The sequence below is a fragment of the Ranitomeya imitator genome, chromosome 7 (assembly GCF_032444005.1).
Source record: "Ranitomeya imitator isolate aRanImi1 chromosome 7, aRanImi1.pri, whole genome shotgun sequence".
NCBI classification, from domain to species: Eukaryota; Metazoa; Chordata; class Amphibia; order Anura; family Dendrobatidae; genus Ranitomeya; species Ranitomeya imitator.
The window spans coordinates 165,920,600-165,941,981 of NC_091288.1; the positions used below are offsets into that span (position 1 = coordinate 165,920,600).

General features: G+C 43.1%; 1 protein-coding gene across 3 annotated transcripts in view; it reads left to right on the forward strand.

Annotated features, from left to right (window-relative positions):
* The window catches only part of ABAT (4-aminobutyrate aminotransferase), a 187,060-nt gene that overhangs the window by 158,514 nt on the left and 7,164 nt on the right, over positions 1-21,382 (forward strand). For all 3 annotated transcript variants that reach the window (XM_069733997.1, XM_069733995.1, XM_069733996.1), the window contains exons 11-14: positions 4,980-5,128; positions 5,451-5,588; positions 5,793-5,960; positions 19,095-19,241. In XM_069733997.1, the coding sequence (XP_069590098.1) occupies positions 4,980-5,128; positions 5,451-5,588; positions 5,793-5,960; positions 19,095-19,241 (602 nt within the window). The remainder of the gene's footprint in view (positions 1-4,979; positions 5,129-5,450; positions 5,589-5,792; positions 5,961-19,094; positions 19,242-21,382) is intronic.

Below are 21,382 nucleotides of genomic sequence, written 5' to 3' on the forward strand. Positions count from 1 at the left end.
AAAGGTACCATCACACTCAGCGACGCTGCAGCGATATAGACAACGAGCCGACCTAAACTAGATCGCTGCAGCGTCGCTGTTTAGGTCGCTGTAGAGACGTCAAACACAGCAACTCCAGAACGATGCAGGAGCGATCTAGTGACGTAGCGGCGACTTTATCGTTCTCGCTGGTTGTTAGCTCCATGTAAAACGTTGCTGGCGTCGTTGCTTTTGCTGTCAAACATGACTATACACGCCGACCTGACGACGAAATAAAGTTCTGGACTTCTAGCTACGACCAGCGATGGCACAGCGGGATCCAGATCGCTGCTGCATGTCAAACACAACGAGATCGCTATCCAGGACGCTGCAGCGTCACGGATCGTTGTCGTTCTCATTGCAAAGTTGCTGAGTGTGACGGTACTCTAATGTGTATGGGTGCCTCCTGACGCTACTGCCAACAGTTGATATTGAAAGATAAGGATACAGAATGTCCGATTTCTCACTGCTGATCCTTTTCTTATTGGCGAGATAAGCCTCCTCCAGATGAGTCTGGCAGCAGCCCTTTCATAAAGAACAAAGGAGCGCTCCACAGAGTGACCATTCCTATGTCTCCGAGACTCAGAAGAGATGGCTGCCGGCCAAACAATCAGCAGAATAATGATTTGACGTCTACCTATTGCATAAAAATAAATATATATTTGTGGCCAAAAGTATTGACACCCCTGCAATTTTGTCAGATAATACTCAGTTTCTTCCTGAAAATGATTGCAAGCACAAATTCTTAGGTATTATTATCTTCATTTAGTTTGTCTTAAATGAAAAAACACAAAAGAGAATGAAGCAAAAAGCAAAACATTGATCATTTCACACAAAACTCCAAAAATGGGCCAGACAAAAGTATTGGCACCCTCAGCCTAATACTTGGTTGCACAACCTTTAGCCAAAATAACTGCGACCAACCACTTCCGGTAACCATCATTGAGTTTCTTACAATGCTCTGCTGGAATTTTAGACCACTCTTCTTTGGCAAACTGCTTCGGGTCCCTGATATTTGAAGGGTGCCTTCTCCAAACTGCCATTTTTAGATCTCTCCACAGGTGTTCTATGGGATTCAGGTCTGGACTCATTGCTGGCCACCTTAGAAGTCTCCAGTGCTTTCTCCCAAACCATTTTCTAGTGCATTTAGAAGTGTGTTTTGGGTCATTGTCCTGCTGGTAGACCCATGACCTCTGAGGGAGACCCAGCTTTCTCACACTGGGCCCTACATTATGCTGCAAAATTTGTTGGTAGTCTTCAGACTTCATAATGCCATGCACACGGTCAAGCAGTCCAGTGCCAGAGGCAGCAAAGCAACCCCAAAACATCAGGGAACCTCCATCATGTTTTTCTGTAGGGACCGTGTTCTTTTCTTTGAATGCCTCTTTTTTCTCCTGTAAACTCTATGTTAATGCCTTTGCCCAAAAAGCTCTACTTTTGTCTCATCTGACCAGAGAACATTCTTCCAAAACGTTTTAGGCATTTTTAAGGTAAGTTTTGGCAAACTCCAGCCTGGCTTTTTTATGTCTCGGGGTAAGAAGTGGGGTCTTCCTGGGTCTCCTACCATGCAGTCCCTTTTCATTCAGACGCCGACGGATAGTACGGGTTGACACTGTTGTACCCTCGGACTGCAGGGCAGCTTGAACTTGTTTGGATGTTAGTCGAGGGTCTTTATCCAACATCTGCATAATCTTGCGTTGAAATCTCTTGTCAATTTTTATTTTCCGTCCACATCTAGGGAGGTTAGCCACAGTGCCATGGGCTTTAAACTCCTTGATGACACTTTGCACGGTAGACAAAGGAACATTCAGGTCTTTGGAGATGGACTTGTAGCCTTGAGATTGCTCATGCTTCCTCACAATTTGGTTTCTCAAGTCCTCAGACAGTTCTTTGGTCTTCTTTCTTTTCTCCATGCTCAATGTGGTACACACAAGGACACAGGACAGAGGTTGAGTCAACTTTAATCCATGTCAACTGGCTGCAAGTGTGATTTATTTATTGCCAACACCTGTTAGGTGCCACAGGTAAGTTACAGGTGCTGTTTATTACACAAATTAGAGAAGCATCACATGATTTTTCGAACAGTGCCAACACTTTTGTCCACCCCCTTTTTTATGTTTGGTGTGGAATTATATCCAATTTGGCTTTAGGACAATTCTTTTTGTGTTTTTTCAAGACAAATTAAATGAAGATAATAATACCAAAGAATTTGTGTTTGCAGTCATTTTCAGGAAGAAACTGCGTATTATCTGACAGAATTGCAGGGGTGTCAATACTTTTGGCCACAACTGTATGTATGTATATGTGTGTGTGTGTATATATATATATATATATATATATATATATATATATACACGCATGCATACATACATACATTATATATATATATATATATATATATATATATATATACATGCATGCATGCATGCATGCATACATATATATATACACACACACATATACAGTTAGGACCAGAAATATTTGGACAGTGACACAAGTTTTGTTATTTTAGCTGTTTACAAAAACATGTTCAGAAATACAATTATATATATAATATGGGCTGAAAGTGCACACTCCCAGCTGCAATATGATAGTTTCCACATCCAAATCCGAGAAAGGGTTTAGGAATCATAGCTCTGTAATGCATAGCGTCCTCTTTTTCAAGGGACCAAAAGTAATTGGACAATGGACTCTAAGGGCTGCAATTAACTCTGAAGGCGTCTCCCTCGTTAACCTGTAATCAATGAAGTAGTTAAAAGGTCAGGGGTGGATTCCAGGTGTGTGGTTTTGCATTTGGAAGCTGTTGCTGTGAGCAGACAACATGCGGTCAAAGGAACTCTCAATTGAGGTGAAGCAGAACATCCTGAGGCTGAAAAAAAAGAAAAAATCCATCAGAGAGATAGCAGACATGCTTGGAGTAGCAAAATCAACAGTTGGATACATTCTGAGAAAAAAGGAATTGACTGGTGAGCTTGAGAACTCAAACAGGCCTGGGCGTCCACGGATGACAACAGTGGTGGATGATCGCCGCATACTTAATTTGGTGAAGAAGAACCCATTCACAACATCAACTGAAGTCCAGAACACTTTCAGTGAAGTAGGTGTATCTGTCTCTAAGTCAACAGTAAAGAGAAGACTCCATGACAGTAAATACAAAGGGTTCACATCTAGATGCAAACCATTCATCAATACCAAAAATAGACAGGCCAGAGTTTAATTTGCAGAAAAACACCTCAAGAAGCCAGCTCAGTTCTGGAAAAGTATTCTATGGACAGATGAGACAAAGATCAACCTGTACCAGAATGATGGGAAGAAAAAAGTTTGGAGAAGAAAGGGAACGGCACATGATCCAAGGCACACCACATCCTCTGTAAAACATGGTGGAGGCAACGTGATGGCATGGGCATGCATGGCTTTCAATGGCACTGGGTCACTTGTGTTTATTGATGACATAAGAGCAGACAAGAGTAGCCAGATGAATTCTGAAGTGTACCGGGATATACTTTCAGCCCAGATTCAGCCAAATGCTGCAAAGTTGATTGGACGGCGCTTCATAGTACAGATGGACAATGACCCCAAGCATACAGCCAAAGCTACCCAGGAGTTCATGAGTGCCAAAAAGTGGAACATTCTGCAATGGCCAAGTCAATCTCCAGATCTAAACCCAATTGAGCATGCATTTCACTTGCTCAAATCCAGACTTAAGACGGAAAGACCCACAAACAAGCAAGACCTGAAGGCTGCGGCTGTAAAGGCCTGGCAAAGCATTAAGAAGGAGGAAACCCAGCGTTTGGTGATGTCCATGGGTTCCAGACTTAAGGCAGTGATTGCCTCCAAAGGATTTGCAACAAAATATTGAAAATAAAAATATTTTGTTTGGGTTATGTTTATTTGTCCAATTACTTTTGACCTCCTAAAATGTGGAGTGTTTGTAAAGAAATGTGTACAATTCCTACATTTTCTATCAGATATTTTTGTTCAACCCTTCAAATTAAACGTTACAATCTGCACTTGAATTCTGTTGTAGAGGTTTCATTTCAAATCCAATGTGGTGGCATGCAGAGCCCAACTCGCGAAAATTGTGTCACTGTCCAAATATTTCTGGCCCTAACTGTATATATACAGCTCTGGCAAAAATTAAGAGACTACAAAATATTCAGTTTGTCTGATTTTTCTCTTTGTAGGTATATTTTTGAGTGAAATGGAAATTGTTCTTTTATTCTATGACATGTCTCCGAAGTTCCAAGCAATAAATTTTGTATTTTTTCTGAAAAGGAGAAATGGTCAAAAGTAAAAAAAAAAAAAAAAATAACCAGTGCTTTCAGACCTCAAATAATGCAAAGAAAACAAGTTCATAATCATTTAGAAACAACAATACTAATGTTTTAACTCAGGAAGAGTTCAGAAATCCATATTTTGTGGAATAACCATGATTTTTAATCACAGCTTTCATGCGTCTTGGCATGCTTTCCACCAGTCTGTCACACTGCTTTTGGCACAATAATGTAAGCAGTTCTTCTTTGTTTGATGGCTTGTGACTATCCATCATCCTCTTGATTACATTCCAGAGGTTTTCAATGGGGTTCAGGTCTGGAGATTGGGCTGCTCATGACAGGGTTTTGATGTGGTAGTCTCTCTTAATTTTTGCTAGAGCTGTATATCATATAAAATGTGCTAGAACATCACTGTTGAGTTTTTGGGAAGTTTCACATTTCCTGCTGTTTGTAAAAATCCTTCAGCTTAAGAGAGAAAAGTAGGAACAAAGAGTGTAGACCAGTGGCGGTCAACTAGTGGGCCACGGCTGCATGTGGATGACAGGTCCCTACCCTGTGGCCACCGACTTCCGTTCTTCATTCTTCCAAGCACTTGGCTTTTTAAACTTCATACTCTGGTCTGCTAGGGAGGCTTTTAGCCTTTCATTTGCAAGTTTTTCCTAAAGTCTTTTATCGTCATTGTTCTAGGTTGCTTGGCTACAACGCACTCTAAAGCAATACACAAGTTAGACATTCCGTCCTTTGACTGGCCGATTGCCCCCTTCCCAAGGCTAAAGTACCCACTTGAGAAGTTTGTTAAGGAAAATCAAGAAGAAGAGGCACGCTGCTTGGAAGAGGTAAATTTGCTAAATCTGGGCAGGGTTTCCATTCTACCATTTTATTGTTGCAAAAGCTGTATAAATCCAGTTTACAGGAGGGATCAAGGAATCCATTCTGAATTCTTTGTTCCTTTCCGTAGTCAGTGCAGACATAGCAAAAAGTGTGAGAGAGGCTGTAGACCAGGTGCCTTGTAACGGGGACCTCAAGTTCTCATTTTGTTAAATGTTCAAAAGTTTGAGATATATACTTTTAAGTTTATTAAGAACTAAAAAAACGCAAAAAAAAATTTAATAAATGTCCAAATGGAAATGTGAGCACCTGTGTTTTCTTCATATCTAGGTGGAGGACCTGATTGTAAAATACAGGAAAAAGAAAAAGACGGTTGCTGGCATAGTCGTGGAGCCAATTCAGTCAGAAGGGGGTGACAATCATGCTTCTGATGACTTTTTCAGGAAATTGAGAGTAATAGCCAGAAAAGTAAGGGATTTTCTTTATAATTCATGTAATGTTTGCTAGATGTATCCTGTGACTTGATAACAGAAGAAATGGTCAGCTTTGGAAAAGTACCGTAACCTTGAGGTTTCTACTAAGTAGAAAACGTAAATGAGAATAATTCTGAAAACCTCGAAATTCTTGCATTATGTTGGAAGTCTGAATACAAATGTGTTTTGTGTTTTCCAGCATGGATGTGCTTTTTTGGTGGATGAAGTACAAACAGGAGGCGGCGCAACTGGTAAATTCTGGGCCCATGAACACTGGGGTATGGATGATCCAGCTGATGTGGTTTCCTTCAGTAAGAAAATGATTACAGGAGGTTTTTACCACAAGGAAGAACTACGGCCTGATGCAGTAAGTAATCTAATTTTCGTATCCTCCATTAAGCTAAATAACAATTGAAGGAAAGCGACAAAAAATGTTTTTCGTATATACTTGTGTATAAGCCGAGATTTTCAACACATTTCACATTTTTTTTGTGTGCTGAAAACGCCCCCCTCGGCTTACATACGAGTCGATTGTCCAGAATACTGGTGGGTGAGGGGGAGCGGCAGCAGGAGCGGCTGTAGCACAGTGATAGCTGCAGCCTCAGGCTAACAGAAGACATCATACTCACCCTCTGCCGCTGCACCTCCATTGTCCACGCCTCTCCCGTGCTGAGCAGTCACGTGGTACCGCTCATTAAGGTAATGAATATGGACGTGTCTCCACTCCCATAGGCGTGGAGCACATATTCATTACCTTAATGAGCGGTACCACATGACCGCTGAACAGAGGAGAGGACAGCCGTCGGCACCGAGACAACTGAAATGCAGGGACAGAGATACAGGCGTGAGTAGGGTGAGTATGATGGGGGGGGGGAGGGGGCAGTGTGAGCCATGCATACAACCAGGGGAAGGGGGGAGCCGAGCCATGTGGGCCGGAGGAGCCATGCATACAACAGGGGGAGCTGCACATACCAGGGTAGGACGAGTGGAGCCACATACCAGAGCTGGACGAGGGGTGCCACATACCAGGGCAGGACGAGGGGAGCCACATGACAGGGGGAGCCACACATAGTAGCACAGGATGGGGGAGCCAAATACAAGGACAGGGGGAGCCACACATAGCAGGACAGGGAGGAGCCACGCATAGCAGGACAGGGGGAGCCACATAGCGGGACAGGACGAGGGGAGTCACATAGCGGGACAGGGGGAGCCACATACCAGGACAGGGGGAGCCACGCATAGCAGGACGGGGATAAGGGTGACAATGCATACCGGCTTATACTCGAGTCAATTAGCTTACCCAATTTTCCGTTGCAAAAGTAGGTGCCTCGGCTTGTACTCTGGTTGGCTTATACTCATGTATATACGGTATATTGTTATGCCTTTGTGCAACTGTGTTTTTTATCTTTTATGTGTTTTTTTTTAATATGTATTTGCTATTTCTTAACATGTCTGCTTGCAGACAGGCACGTTCAGAGCTCAGTGGGTGTTGCCTGTCTACAACCGCGTCATAGGGAACACCCACTGAGCTCTGAACTTGCCTGTCTACAACTGACATCACAGGGAAGTTCGGAGCTCAGTGGCTGTTACCTGTGAGGTTTGTTGTAGACAGCAAGTTCAGAGCTCAGTTGGTGTTCCCTGTGAGGTTTGTTGTAGACAGCAAGTTCAGAGCTCAGTTGGTGTTCCCTGTGAGGTTGGTTGTAAACAGCAAGTTCAGAGCTCAGTTGGTGTTCTCTGTGAGGTTGGTTGTAGACAGCAAGTTCAGAGCTCAGTTGGTGTTCCCTGTGAGGTTTGTTGTAGACAGCAAGTTCAGAGCTCAGTTGGTGTTCCCTGTGAGGTTGGTTGTAAACAGCAAGTTCAGAGCTCAGTTGGTGTTCCCTGTGAGGTTGGTTGTAGACAGCAAGTTCAGTGCTCAGTGGGTGTTCCCTGTGAGGTTTGTTGTAGACAGCAAGTTCAGAGCTCAGTTGGTGTTCTCTGTGAGGTTGGTTGTAGACAGCAAGTTCAGAGCTCAGTTGGTGTTCCCTGTGAGGTTGGTTGTAGACAGCAAGTTCAGTGCTCAGTGGGTGTTCCCTGTGAGGTTTGTTGTAGACAGCAAGTTCAGAGCTCAGTTGGTGTTCCCTGTGAGGTTGGTTGTAGACAGCAAGTAAAGAGCTCAGTTGGTGTTCCCTGTGAGGTTGGTTGTAGACAGCAAGTTCAGTGCTCAGTGGGTGTTCCCTGTGAGGTCAGTATCCTCTCATCCTTTTCTGTGCACTAACTTGACATGCATGTGCATCTTCACTTTCTGTAAGGGAAGAGAAGACCGGCAGTGCTGATAATGTAGAGTTCTGTGCCGTAGACCCACAAACGTGAAAAGGCAAGGAAATGGCGTATAAAAAGGCACTAGGAACCCAAAAAGAAATCAGAATATGAGACAGCCTTTTATTAAAATATTGTGGTGAACGACGGGGCATTAAAAACATTTAAAAGGCAAAAAAAGTGGAAAGAAGGTTTTCTGCACAATATAGGATCGTCCATATAGTAATACAGATGGAGATCAAAATACCGTATATACTCGAGTATAAGCCGACCCGAGTATAAGCCGACCCCCCTAATTTTGCCACAAAAAACTGGGAAAGCTTATTGACTCGAGTATAAGCCTAGGGTGGAAATGCAGCATTTACCGGTGAATTTCAAAAATAAAAATAGATCATTATTTCCCCATAGCTGTGCCATACAGTGCTCTGCACCGTTCATATTTCCCCATAGCTGTGCCCCATATACAGTGCTCTGCACCGTTCATTGTGCCCCATAGCTGTGCCATATACGGTGCTCTGCACCGTTCATTGTGCCCCATAGCTGTGCCATATACGGTGCTCTGCACCGTTCATTGTGCCCCATAGATGTGCCATATACGGTGCTCTGCACCGTTCACTGTGCCCCATAGATGTGCCATATACGGTGCTCTGCACCGTTCACTGTGCCCCATAGATGTGCCATATACGGTGCTCTGCACCGTTCACTGTGCCCCATAGATGTGCCATATACGGTGCTCTGCACCGTTCATTGTGCCCCATAGCTGTGCCATATACGGTGCTCTGCACCGTTCATTGTGCCCCATAGATGTGCCATATACGGTGCTCTGCACCGTTCACTGTGCCCCATAGATGTGTCATATACGGTGCTCTGCACCGTTCATTGTGCCCCATAGCTGTGCCATATACGGTGCTCTGCACCGTTCACTGTGCCCCATAGATGTGCCATATACGGTGCTCTGCACCGTTCACTGTGCCCCATAGATGTGCCATATACGGTGCTCTGCACCGTTCATTGTGCCCCATAGATGTGCCATATACGGTGCTCTGCACCGTTCACTGTGCCCCATAGATGTGCCATATACGGTGCTCTGCACCGTTCACTGTGCCCCATAGATGTGCCATATACGGTGCTCTGCACCGTTCACTGTGCCCCATAGATGTGCCATATACGGTGCTCTGCACCGTTCATTGTGCCCCATAGCTGTGCCATATACGGTGCTCTGCACCGTTCATTGTGCCCCATAGATGTGCCATATACGGTGCTCTGCACCGTTCACTGTGCCCCATAGATGTGCCATATACGTTGCTCTGCACCGTTCATTGTGCCCCATAGATGTGTCATATACGGTGCTCTGCACCGTTCATTGTGCCCCATAGATGTGCCATATACGGTGCTCTGCACCGTTCATTGTGCCCCAAAGATGTGCCATATACGGTGCTCTGCACCGTTCATTGTGCCCCATAGATGTGCCATATACGGTGCTCTGCACCGTTCACTGTGCCCCATAGATGTGCCATATACGGTGCTCTGCACCGTTCACTCTGCCCCATAGATGTGCCATATACGGTGCTCTGCACCGTTCACTGTGCCCCATAGATGTGCCATATACGGTGCTCTGCACCGTTCACTGTGCCCCATAGATGTGCCATATACGGTGCTCTGCACCGTTCACTGTGCCCCATAGATGCTCCACATAAATCTCTGCCGCCGCTGCTGCTGCTGCTGCAATAAAAAAAAAAAACACATACTCACCTCCCTTGATTGCAGCTCCCGGCGTCTCGTTCCGGCGCCTCCATCTTCCCGGCGTCTCTGCTCTGACTGATCAGGCAGAGGGCGCCGCGCACACTATATGCGTCATCGCGCCCCCTGCCTGAACAGTCAGAGCGCAGACGCCGGGAAGATGGAGGCGCCGGCCGGGAAGATGGAGCGACGCCCGGCGGCTGGAACGCGGACAGGTGAATATGCTATACTTACCTAGTCCTGGCGATCCTCGCGCTGTCCCTCTGCCTGGTCTTCGGTGCCGCAGCTTCTTTCTCTATCAGCGGTCACCGGCACCGCTGATTAGAGGAATGAATAGGCGGCTCCGCCCCTATGGGAGGTGGAGCCGCTTATTCATTTCTGTAATGAGCGGTCCCACGTGACTGCTGAAGAGGGGAAGAAGCTGCAGCACAGAAGCCCGTGGGACGGCAGGGACAGCGTGAGGATCGCTGGGACTAGGTAAGTATACCTCAGCGCCCTCACCCCCTCACCCGCCGACCCTGCCACCCACCTTGACTCGAGTATAAGCCGAGAGGGGCACTTTCAGCCCAAAATTTTGGGCTGAAAATCTCGGCTTATACTCGAGCATATACGGTATACTTCCTAAGGCCAATAAATATGCCCGAACAAAAATATAAATGGTAAGAACCAAATATTGCAAATGTTATGAAAAAGATGATAATAAAAAATAGAGATCACTAATTATGGCTGTAATATACATTGCCTTGCGAAAGTATTCGGTCCCCTGGAACTTTTCAACCTTTTCCCACATATCATGCCTCAAACATAAAGATACCAAATGTAAATTTTTGGTGAAGAATTAACAACAAGTGGAACACAATTGTTAAGTTGAACGAAATTTATTGGTTATTTTACATTTTTGTGGAAATTCAAAAACTGAAAAGTGGGGCGTGCAATATTATTCGGCCCATTTACTTTCAGTGCAGCAAACTCACTCCAGAAGTTCATTGTGGATCTCTGAATGATCCAATGTTGTCCTAAATGCCTAATGATGATGAATATAATCCACCTGTGTGTAATCAAGTCTAGGTATAAATGCACCTGCTCTGTGCTAGTCTCGGGGTTTTGTTTGAGACGCACAGAGAGCATCATGAAGACCACGGAACACAACACGCAGGTTCGTGATACTGTTGTGGAGAAGTTTAACCCCTTAATGACCGCCAATACGTCTTTTAACTGACCTCACATATAAGAGAATAGCCTTCCCATACAGGTAACAAAACCGCATCTGTCAGTTGTGCACTACAGCTGACAACTTTCTGCATCAGCCACAATCAGTGTTTGCACCGTCCAAATCTGTTTAACCCCTTAGATGCTGCTGTAAATAGTGACTACATCATTATAAATGGTTAACAGAGTGTGGGGGCTTCCTCTTTATCCCAATTGGTGCCCTCAGATCTTGATGGCATGGTCCTGATGTTTGCCGTGGCAATTCATGACCAAATAGCGGCCTTAGAGTCTGTCGGCTGTTGTAACCTGTTCAGAAGTTAGCGGCATTTAGGTGGTAAAAGTACACATTTTCATTTCTGTCATGCCACTTTGCATTAATTCCTGTAAAGCACCTGAAGGGTTAATAAACTACCTGACAGCAGTTTTTGATATGTCAGGGGGTGCTGTTTTTAAAATGGTATCACGTTTGGGGGTTTCCCAATATATGGGACCCCTAAAGTCACTTCAAACATGGATAAGTCGACAAAAAAATAAATTTAGTAAATTTCCTTGAAAAAATGAAAAATTACTGCTACATTTTTAAACCTCCTAAAATGCTAACAAAATAAAATAACATTTTACAAATGGTGCTGATGTAAAGCAGACATGTGGGAAATGTTATTTATTAATGGTTTGCTGTGGTATGATCATGTGGATTAAAGGGATAATCATTCAAATTTTGAAAATTGCTAATTTTTTAACATTTTTCTCACATTTTTGATATTTTTTATAAATCAAGACAAAACATATTGACCTAAATTTACCATTATCATAAAGTATAATGTGTCACGAAAAAACAATCTCAAAATTACTGGGATTTGTTGAAGCATTGCAGAGTTATTACCACATAAAGTGACACTGGTCAGATTTCAAAAATTTGGCTCCGTCACTAAGGGGTTAAAGCCAGATTTGGATACAAAATTATTTCCAAAACATCCCCAGGAACACTGTGCAAGCGATCATATTAAAATGGAAGGAGTATCATACCACTGCAAATCTCCCAAGACCCACCATCCCTCTAAACTTTCATCTCAAACAAGGAGAAGACTGATCAGAGATGCAGCCAAGAGGCCCATGATCACTCTGGATGAACTGCAAAGATCTACAGCTGAGGTGGGACAGTCTGTCCATAGGACAACAATCAGTCGTACACTGCACAAATCTGACCTTTATGGAAGAGTGGCAAGAAGAAAGCCATTTCTCAAAGATATCCGTAAAAAGTGTAATTTAAAGTTTGCAACAAGCCACCTGGGAGACATGTAACCAATTGAGGTAGTGAAGTCATAACACGATCAAAGATTATATAAAAATATAGAACTCTTTATTAATACATTTAGACAGGAGTATTTCACATATATCAATACGTAGAAAATATAACTACAAATAACCGTTATACATAATATACAGCAATAGTGAACACACCATTGCGCATGGACTAGAATAAAATTGGCAACAGAGACAAAGTATAGAGAGTGACTGATCCTAAACCTGCCAACCTACATAATATGAAGACAATATCATGACATAATAGTCCGTAAGTTGTAGATTGATATAGCCGTGACTAGTACATCAGCTTAATGGAGCATGCTAATATAACACCTGAATGGATTATTGGCCCATATAAATAAAGGGTGAACATTAACTAGATGGACATGGTAACAAAGGATCAAAATGGACCCAACCTATATGTATAGGATTAAATATCCACCAGGAGGATATAGCTATAATAGAGCCAGTCCATTACCTGCGGCCATATCGGTATAGGATAGCAGTCACACGAACACCTCGACGCGCGTTTCGCTGACCCCGCAGCTTCGTCAGGAGGTCTGGGGGGGGAGACTGGAACGGAGACTTGTCTTCCAACAAGACAATGATCCCAAACATAAAGCAAAATCTACAATGGAATGGTTCACAAATAAACGTATCCAGGTGTTAGAATGGCCAAGTCAGAGTCCAGACCTCAATCCAATGGAGAATCTGTGGAAAGAGCTGAAAACTGCTGTTCACAAACGATCTCCATCAAACCTCACTGAGCTCGAGGTGTTTGCCAAGGAAGAATGGGCAAGAATTTCAGTCTCTCGATGTACAAAACTGATAGAGACATACCCCAAGCGACTTGCAGCTGTAATCAGAGCAAAAGGTGGCACGACAAAGTATTAAGTTAAAGGGGCCGAATAACATTGCACGCCCCACTTTTCAGTTTTCGAATTTCCACAAAAATGTAAAATAACCAATACATTTCGTTCATCTTCACAATTGTGTTCCACTTGTTGTTGATCCTTCACCAAAAATTTACATTTGGTATCTTTATGTTTGAAGCATGATATGTGGGAAAAGGTTGAAAAGTTCCAGGGGGCCGAATACTTTTGCAAGGCACTGTATCTATAGTTTCATAGTTTCATAGTTATTAAGGTTGAAGGAAGACTATATGTCCATCTAGTTGAACCCATAGCCTAACCTAACATGCCCTAACATGTTGATCCAGAGGAAGGCAAAAAAACCCCATGTGCAAAGAGTAAGCTCCACATTGGGGAAAAAAATTCCTTCCCGACTCCACATACGGCAATCAGACTAGTTCCCTGGATCAACGCCTTATCAAGGAATCTAGTGTATATACCCTGTAACATTATACTTTTCCAGAAAGGTATCCAGTCCCCTCTTAAATTTAAGTAATGAATCACTCATTACAACATCATACGGCAGAGAGTTCCATAGTCTCACTGCTCTTACAGTAAAGAATCCGCGTCTGTTATTATGCCTAAACCTTTTTTCCTCCAACCGCAGAGGATGCCCCCTTGTCCCTGTTTCAGGTCTATGATTAAAAAGATCATCAGAAAGGTCTTTGTACTGTCCCCTCATATATTTATACATTAAAATAAGATCACCCCTTAGTCTTCGTTTTTCCAAACTAAATAGCCCCAAGTGTAATAACCTATCTTGGTATTGTAGACCCCCCAGTCCTCTAATAACCTTGGTCGCTCTTCTCTGCACCCGCTCTAGTTCAGCTATGTCTTTCTTATACACCGGAGACCAGAACTGTGCACAGTATTCTAAGTGTGGTCGAACTAGTGACTTGTATAGAGGTAAAATTATATTCTCCTCATGAGCATCTATGCCTCTTTTAATGCATCCCATTATTTTATTTGCCTTTGTAGCAGCTGCCTGACACTGGCCACTGAATTTAAGTTTGTCATCCACCCATACACCCAGGTCTTTTTCATTGACGGTTTTGCCCAGAGTTTTAGAATTAAGCACATAATTATACATCTTATTACTTCTACCCAAATGCATGACCTTACATTTATCCCCATTAAAGCTCATTTGCCATTTATCAGCCCAAGCTTCTAGTTTACATAAATCATCCTGTAATATAAAATTGTCCTCCTCTGTATTGATTACCTTGCAGAGTTTAGTGTCATCTGCAAATATTGAAATGCTACTCTGAATGCCCCCTACAAGGTCATTAATATGTTAAAAAGAAGAGGGCCCAATACTGACCTCTGTGGTACCCCACTGCTAACCGCTACCCAGTCCGAGTGTGCTCCATTAATAACCACCCTTTGTTTCCTATCCCTGAGCCAGCTCTCAACCCACTTGCACATATTTTCCCCTATCCCCATTATTCTCATTTTATGTATCAACCTTTTGTGTGGCACCGTATCAAAAGCTTTTGAAAAGTCCATATACACTACATCCACTGGGTTCCCTTGGTCCAATCCGGAACTTACCTCTTCATAGAAACTGATCAAATTAGTCTGACATGAACGGTCCCTAGTAAACCCGTGCTGATACTGGGTCATGAGGTTATTCCTCTTCAGATACTCCAGTATAGCGTCCCTTAGAATGCCCTCCAGGATTTTACCCACAGTAGAGGTTAAGCTTACTGGCCTATAGTTTCCGAGTTCAGTTTTTGTTCTCTTTTTGAATATTGGCACCACATTTGCTATACGCCAGTCCTGTGGCACAGACCCTGTTATTATGGAGTCTTTAAAGATTAAAAATAATGGTCTATCAATGACTGTACTTAATTCCTGCAGTACTCGAGGGTGTATCCCATCCGGGCCCGGAGATTTGTCAATTTTAGTGATTTTTAGACGCCGCCGCACTTCCTGCTGGGTTAAGCAGGTGACATTTAATTGGGAATTTTTATCACTAGACATTTTGTCTGCCATGGGATTTTCTTGTGTAAATACTGATGAAAAAAAGTCATTTAGCATATTGGCTTTTTCCTCATCCTCATCCACCATCTCACCCAGACTATTTTTAAGGGGGCCAACACTATCATTTTTTAGTTTCTTACTATTTATGTAGTTAAAGAATATTTTAGGATTATTTTTACTCTCTCTGGCAATGAGTCTCTCTGTCTCAATCTTTGCTGCCTTGATTTGCTTTTTACAGAATTTATTTAATTTTCTGTATTTATTTAATGCCTCCTCACTACCTACTTCCTTTAATTCTCTAAATGCTTTCTTTTTGTCCCTTATTGCGCCCCTTACAGCTCTATTTAGCCATATTGGTTTCCTCCTATTTCTAGTATGTTTATTCCCATACGGTATATACTGTGCACAGGTCCTATCCAGGATGCTAATAAACTTCTCCCATTTTCTCTGTGTATTTTTGTGTCTCAGGATATCGTCCCAGTTAATTGCACCAAGATCCTCTCTCATCCGTTGGAAATTTGCCCTCCTGAAGTTTAGTGTCCTTGTAACCCCTCTACTACACATCTTTTTAAAGGATACATGAAAACTTATTATTTTGTGATCGCTATTTCCCAAGTAACCCCCAACCCTTATATTTGATATGCGGTCTGGCCTGTTGGTTAATATTAGGTCTAGCAGTGCCCCCCTTCTTGTTGGGTCCTGAACCAGTTGTGAAAGGTAATTGTCTCTCATAATTGTCAAAAACCGATTACCTTTGCTGGAACTGCAGGTTTCTGTTCCCCAATCTATTTCAGGGTAGTTGAAGTCCCCCATAATAATGACTTCTCCTTGAGTCGCAGCTTCATCTATTTGCTTTACGAGGATATTCTCCATTGCTTCCATTATTTTTGGAGATTTATAACAAACCCCTATCAGTAATTTATTATTTTTTCCCCCTCCCCTTATCTCCACCCACAGGGATTCTACATTTTCATTAATTTCACCTATATTATCGCGCAGGATGGGTTTTAAGGATGATTTTACATATAGACACACCCCTCCCCCTCGCTTATCTGTACGGTCATTTCTGAACAGGCTATAGCCCTGCAAGTTAACAGCCCAGTCATGGCTCTCATCCAGCCACGTTTCAGATATCCCCACCATGTCATAATTATGCTCCAACAACATTAGTTCTAATTCATCCATTTTGTTGGCGAGGCTTCTGGCATTAGTATACATGCACTTTATGTTCCTCTCTGTACTTCTATTTCTTAAATTATTAACTGTTCTGACCCCACCCCCCATGCCACCGCCACCCCCAACTTCCTTATTTGTGCCCAGGTCTCTGTCTGCACTATCTTCCCCTCCTATAAAATGAATACCCTCCCCCCCAATTCCTAGTTTAAACACTCCTCCAACCTTCTAGCCATTCTCTCCCCCAGCACAGCTGCACCCTTCCCATTGAGGTGCAGCCCGTCCCTAGCGTAGAGCCTGTAGCCCACTGAGAAGTCGGCCCAGTTCTGCAGGAACCCAAACCCCTCCTTCCTACACCAATTCTTGAGCCACTTATTAACCTCCCTAATCTCCCGTTGCCTCTCTGGCGTGGCATCGGCAGTATTTCGGAAAATACCACGTTGGAGGTCCTTGCTTTCAGCTTGCAGCCTAATTCCCTGAAATCATCTTTAAGGACCTTCCACCTACCTCTAACTTTGTCATTAGTGCCAATGTGCACCATGACCGCTGGGTCCTCACCAGCCCCTCCCAATAATCTGTCCACCCGATCAGCGATGTGTCGGACTCGAGCGCCAGGTAGGCAGCACACCGTTCGACGATCCCTGTCTTTGTGACAGATTGCCCTATCTGTTCCCCTAATAATTGAGTCGCCCACTACCAGCACCTGTCTGGCCTGCCCTGCTCTCCTATTTCCCTCCTTACTGGAGCAGTCACTCCTCCGGCTTTCAGAGGACATGCCTGGCTGCAGCAGTGCTACCCCTGTACTGGCACCCCCCTCATCTGCCAACTTAGCAAACTTATTGGGGTGTTCCAGATCAGGACTAGCCTCCATGGCACTCTTCCCTCTACCCCGCTTCCTAACTGTCACCCAGCTTGCTACTTCATTGTCCTGCAGCTCCATCCCACCATCCCCCCCTCATCTGTCCCATTGAGCGTCTGCTCCGTGAGCAGAAGACTCCTCTCCATATTGTCTATGGATCTCAGTGTTGCCAGCTGCACATTTAGAGTCAGAATCTGGGTTTCCAAATGCACAACGTGCTCACATCTCGCACAGCAGTATGCACCCTCGATCGGCTGCTCAAGGACTGCATACATGTGGCAAGACGTGCACTGGATGGCATTAACAGTCGTGGAGCACATTTCCTAATGGGGATTGCACCAGACAGAACAGTTCAATAAAAAAAATAAATAAATAAATACAAAGTATTAATAAAAATCAGACAGCAATTCAGTAATTCCTCCCCTGAAAACTCCCTGACTCCAAAGTCACTGAATCACAAGTCACACTTACCGCCGTCCACACTTACACTCAGGTCACACTCAGCTCGCTCACACTCGCTCTGCTGAAGATTTATAGAGATTTTTTTTTTTTTCCTAGTTCCCCTCAACAGCAATCAACCTTGCTGTTCAAATGCACTTCCAAAAAGGTCTCAAATAAAAAAGAATAATGTGCTCAGTTGAAAAATAAATAGTATACATGGCAAATGGAGAAATCATGAACATGTGACCCGTATGGTATAAACCAAAGTCGCCAGAAAGTTATAAATCCAGCATCATAAACACATATGGTAATAATGAAAGGCTATAAAGTACCAACAGGCCACTGAAAAACCTAAAAGAAAGTTAAGTGGATATAGAGGTTACAGTAAGTTAGAAATGAATATAAATACCAGATGAGCGTGTGATCTGTGTGGTATAAACCCTGACAGAAGTAAGGGGGGGGTGAGAAAAAGCTTTGTCTGATGGCAGTGATCTGATGCACAAAGCTATTGAGCAGTGAAGTTCTTAAAGGGAACCCATCAGCAGGATTGGGCTCAGTAACCTACACAGTGTCAGGTCGGCGCCATTATACTGATTACAATGATACCTGGTGATGAAATCAGTCTTGTGGTTGATGGTTGTTTTATCTTTATCAGTTTTGAGTTAATTGATATGCTCGTGTTCCAGGGCGGCCTGTGGGGGGACTTCATGTGGTGCCCTGATTAGGTATGGGGGCTATATACCAGGATGGGGCCCAGGATAAGGGACACGTATACCAGGACATACTGCTGGAGAATTCCCTGTGTATACATGGAGCGTAAAGTAATAGTGTGACGGGAACCTAACTGAACATTGTCCCAAAAAAACCCATTGAAGAGCGATTCAGGCATTGATCGTTCTGTGAGGACTCAATGATTTTCTTATCTTATGGCTGCAGCTGGTGAAAGTAAAATAATTCCTTGGTATAGAGACCTAAATAGCGCTTACTCCTTTCCGCCAAGGTTGTTTGTTGGTCGCAGTGGATATGGAAATGAATGCAGCCGACATAATAGGAAACGTCCCTGTGACATCCAGATAAGAGGACCTAGGTTGTGCATGACTTGTGTATGTGTGAGGCTAAAACAAACGTCCTGAAATCATGAGCTCTTCTGTACATTAGTAAGTAGAGGCCACCAGAGGTGTCCGAGCACCAGAGCCACAAGGTATCTCACCAGTTAGTTATAAGACTGAAGCAAATGGACAGCATTTATAGAAGGACCACAGTCTGGGAAAGTATTTTTATGAATGTTGTAGCCCATTTGGAGAAGCGAGTGTAATCCCCCGCTAATCCTTGAAATTTGCTGTAAATATAAGAACGTTCTTCATATATTTTTATAGGGTGTTGTCTCCTTTGTAACCGGCTACTGCAGGCTGGATTTGAGTGGTGAACCAGGCAGCCATGGCAGACCTGAGGAGCATTAGTAGACGGGTGGTTCATGCCTGTCTCGTTTCTATCTCTCACTTCCCCTGCCTGGCTTTCAATGTGATAATATTATATTGCTTATTGATTGCTGTTTGGTTAATCACAGGATTTTGTCTCCCATTAGCCATTTCGAATTTTCAACACCTGGCTAGGGGACCCCTCCAAAACACTCCTATTGACTGAGGTTCTAAACGTCATTAAGCGTGAAGACCTCTTAAGCAACGCTGTCCAAGCAGGAAAAGTTCTTCTAGATGGACTTCTAGATTTCCAGGTGAGAATTTTTTATTTTTTTAAGATTTTTCTCATTTTAAGTGGCATGTTTAAGGAGAATCTGATCAATTGATATTACTCTTTATTCAGTTGTTCATTATGTAACATCCATTTTTGAAGGGATAAAAGACCTACCATAAACTTCTATCCAACATTTGTAAAAACTCACTTTTAAATTTCCTAATCTAAAGTTACCTGTATTTCCAGTTTCCTTACAGTTGCCCTGCAACTATTGCCATTCAAAGGGAATCTGTCAACATGTTTTTGCCACTTAACCTGAAAATACCATAATGTAGAGACATAATACCCCAATTTACTGGGGTGCTTGCTGTAGTTTTGATAAAATCCTTTTATCAGCAGGCGATTGGCTACAGGGCTAGTAAACTTACTGCCAAGTAGCCTTTCATATTTATGAGCTCTGTATATCTCCGCTGTATGTGATTATGAGAGCAAAGTGTCAGTCATTACACATCACACAATGGTAATGCCCCCTTTAATTTAAAATAATCTCTGGAGGCGGAGTCTCATTCAGATCTATGTCCGGCCCATAGATCTTACCGGCTCAAACATGGATTTCTCTGGAATAAGACAGTGGATCATAGATATCAAGGTGTCATTTTATTCAGCTTCATATGACTTACGTGGCTGTATAGACGGCTTAGGAGGCTTGATCCTACTGACAGATTACCTTTAATTTGAAAGCTAAAGTCTGGTTTGGTTGTGAAAATGTGAGACAGAATTGGAGGCATCTTATCCTATCTCCATTTAACTTGCTGAAACAATGGCTCCCTATACCAACCGCAACAGCTACAGTCGGACTTCATGTGTCAGAACAGAGGCTGGAACGCCACACACTGTATTAGTTTTTCTGCAGTAGTTGCACTGTAGCGTGGCACTAATGAGATGGGTCTAATGATGAAGAATGATCCCACTATCAGTATTAATGGTGAGAATTAATAGACATGTTATCCAGTGTTCATCCTCTGTTAAGACTTGGATTGATCCACAATCTGCAGTTTGTGCCGTAGAACAGTGGTTTGTTTTTTAGGACCCGTTTTCTTCTCCCTGAGATTTATTGCTGCGGATGTGATTGTGCCTTGTGCAGCCTGCAGCCTCTTTCAGTGCGCCTGTTTACTCCATTCAGAACCCTTCATAGACCATTGAGCTGCAACAAAAACACGCTGCAGTCAGATAATGGCTTATTGATTTGTGTATTCTGGCCCTGCAATATACGACTTATAAACCGATGGTTGGCTTCCCTTTATGTGCCAAATACAAGCACATCTACTGCCGTCCTGTCTGCCATGAAGGATGGATTTCAGGGTGGCATAATACCGAATAGAAGTTAGACATACTGGCATGGTCATAGATTGTCCTCTTCAACCTGAGAAGATAAATTATACACATATATAATATGCAGTAGTGTGCAAAAGCTTCAGGCAGACTTGGAGTGTAAGACTGTATTAAAAAAAGGGTTAAGAATAGTGTAAAAAGTGAATGAACAAAAGGCGAAATCTACATTACATCAATATTTGGTGTGATTGTCCTTTGTCTGCAAAATCACATCAAAGCACCCATTCTACTAGTTACAATTGTACACAGTTTTTGATGGAATTTAGAAGATCTGGAGTTAGTCCTCCAAGATGTTTGGAATGACCTCCCTGCTGTGGATGTAGACGGGCGCAAATCCTTCTGTGTCCTTATTTAATTCCAGACAGACTCTATAATGTAAATAATCATTCTGTTACAGCCAAATATTTCATGTTTTCCTCAGCGTCTGCTGATTTTGTTTGCAATCTGATTACTATGGTTTCATGCATTATGGAGTCCCTTGGCCTTGTTTCCACATGGAAGGCAAGGTGACTTTTTTTGGCCGCCATTCTTCCACTTCTGTCCTGACTTCTCCAGACAGGAGGTAGGTGTAGCAGGGTCCCACGAAATGCTGTCAATTCTGAGTTGATGGCACTGCTGGACATCTTCTGATTTCGAAGGGAAGAAAACATCATGAGTCTTTTGTCTACTGCACTAAGTTTCCATAGCATTATATACAAATCTCAAGGCGAGGTATACATAGAAATAAATCAATCAGAAAAAATATAAGGAAAGAAAAAATACTAAACCATCACCATTATGTATACCAAT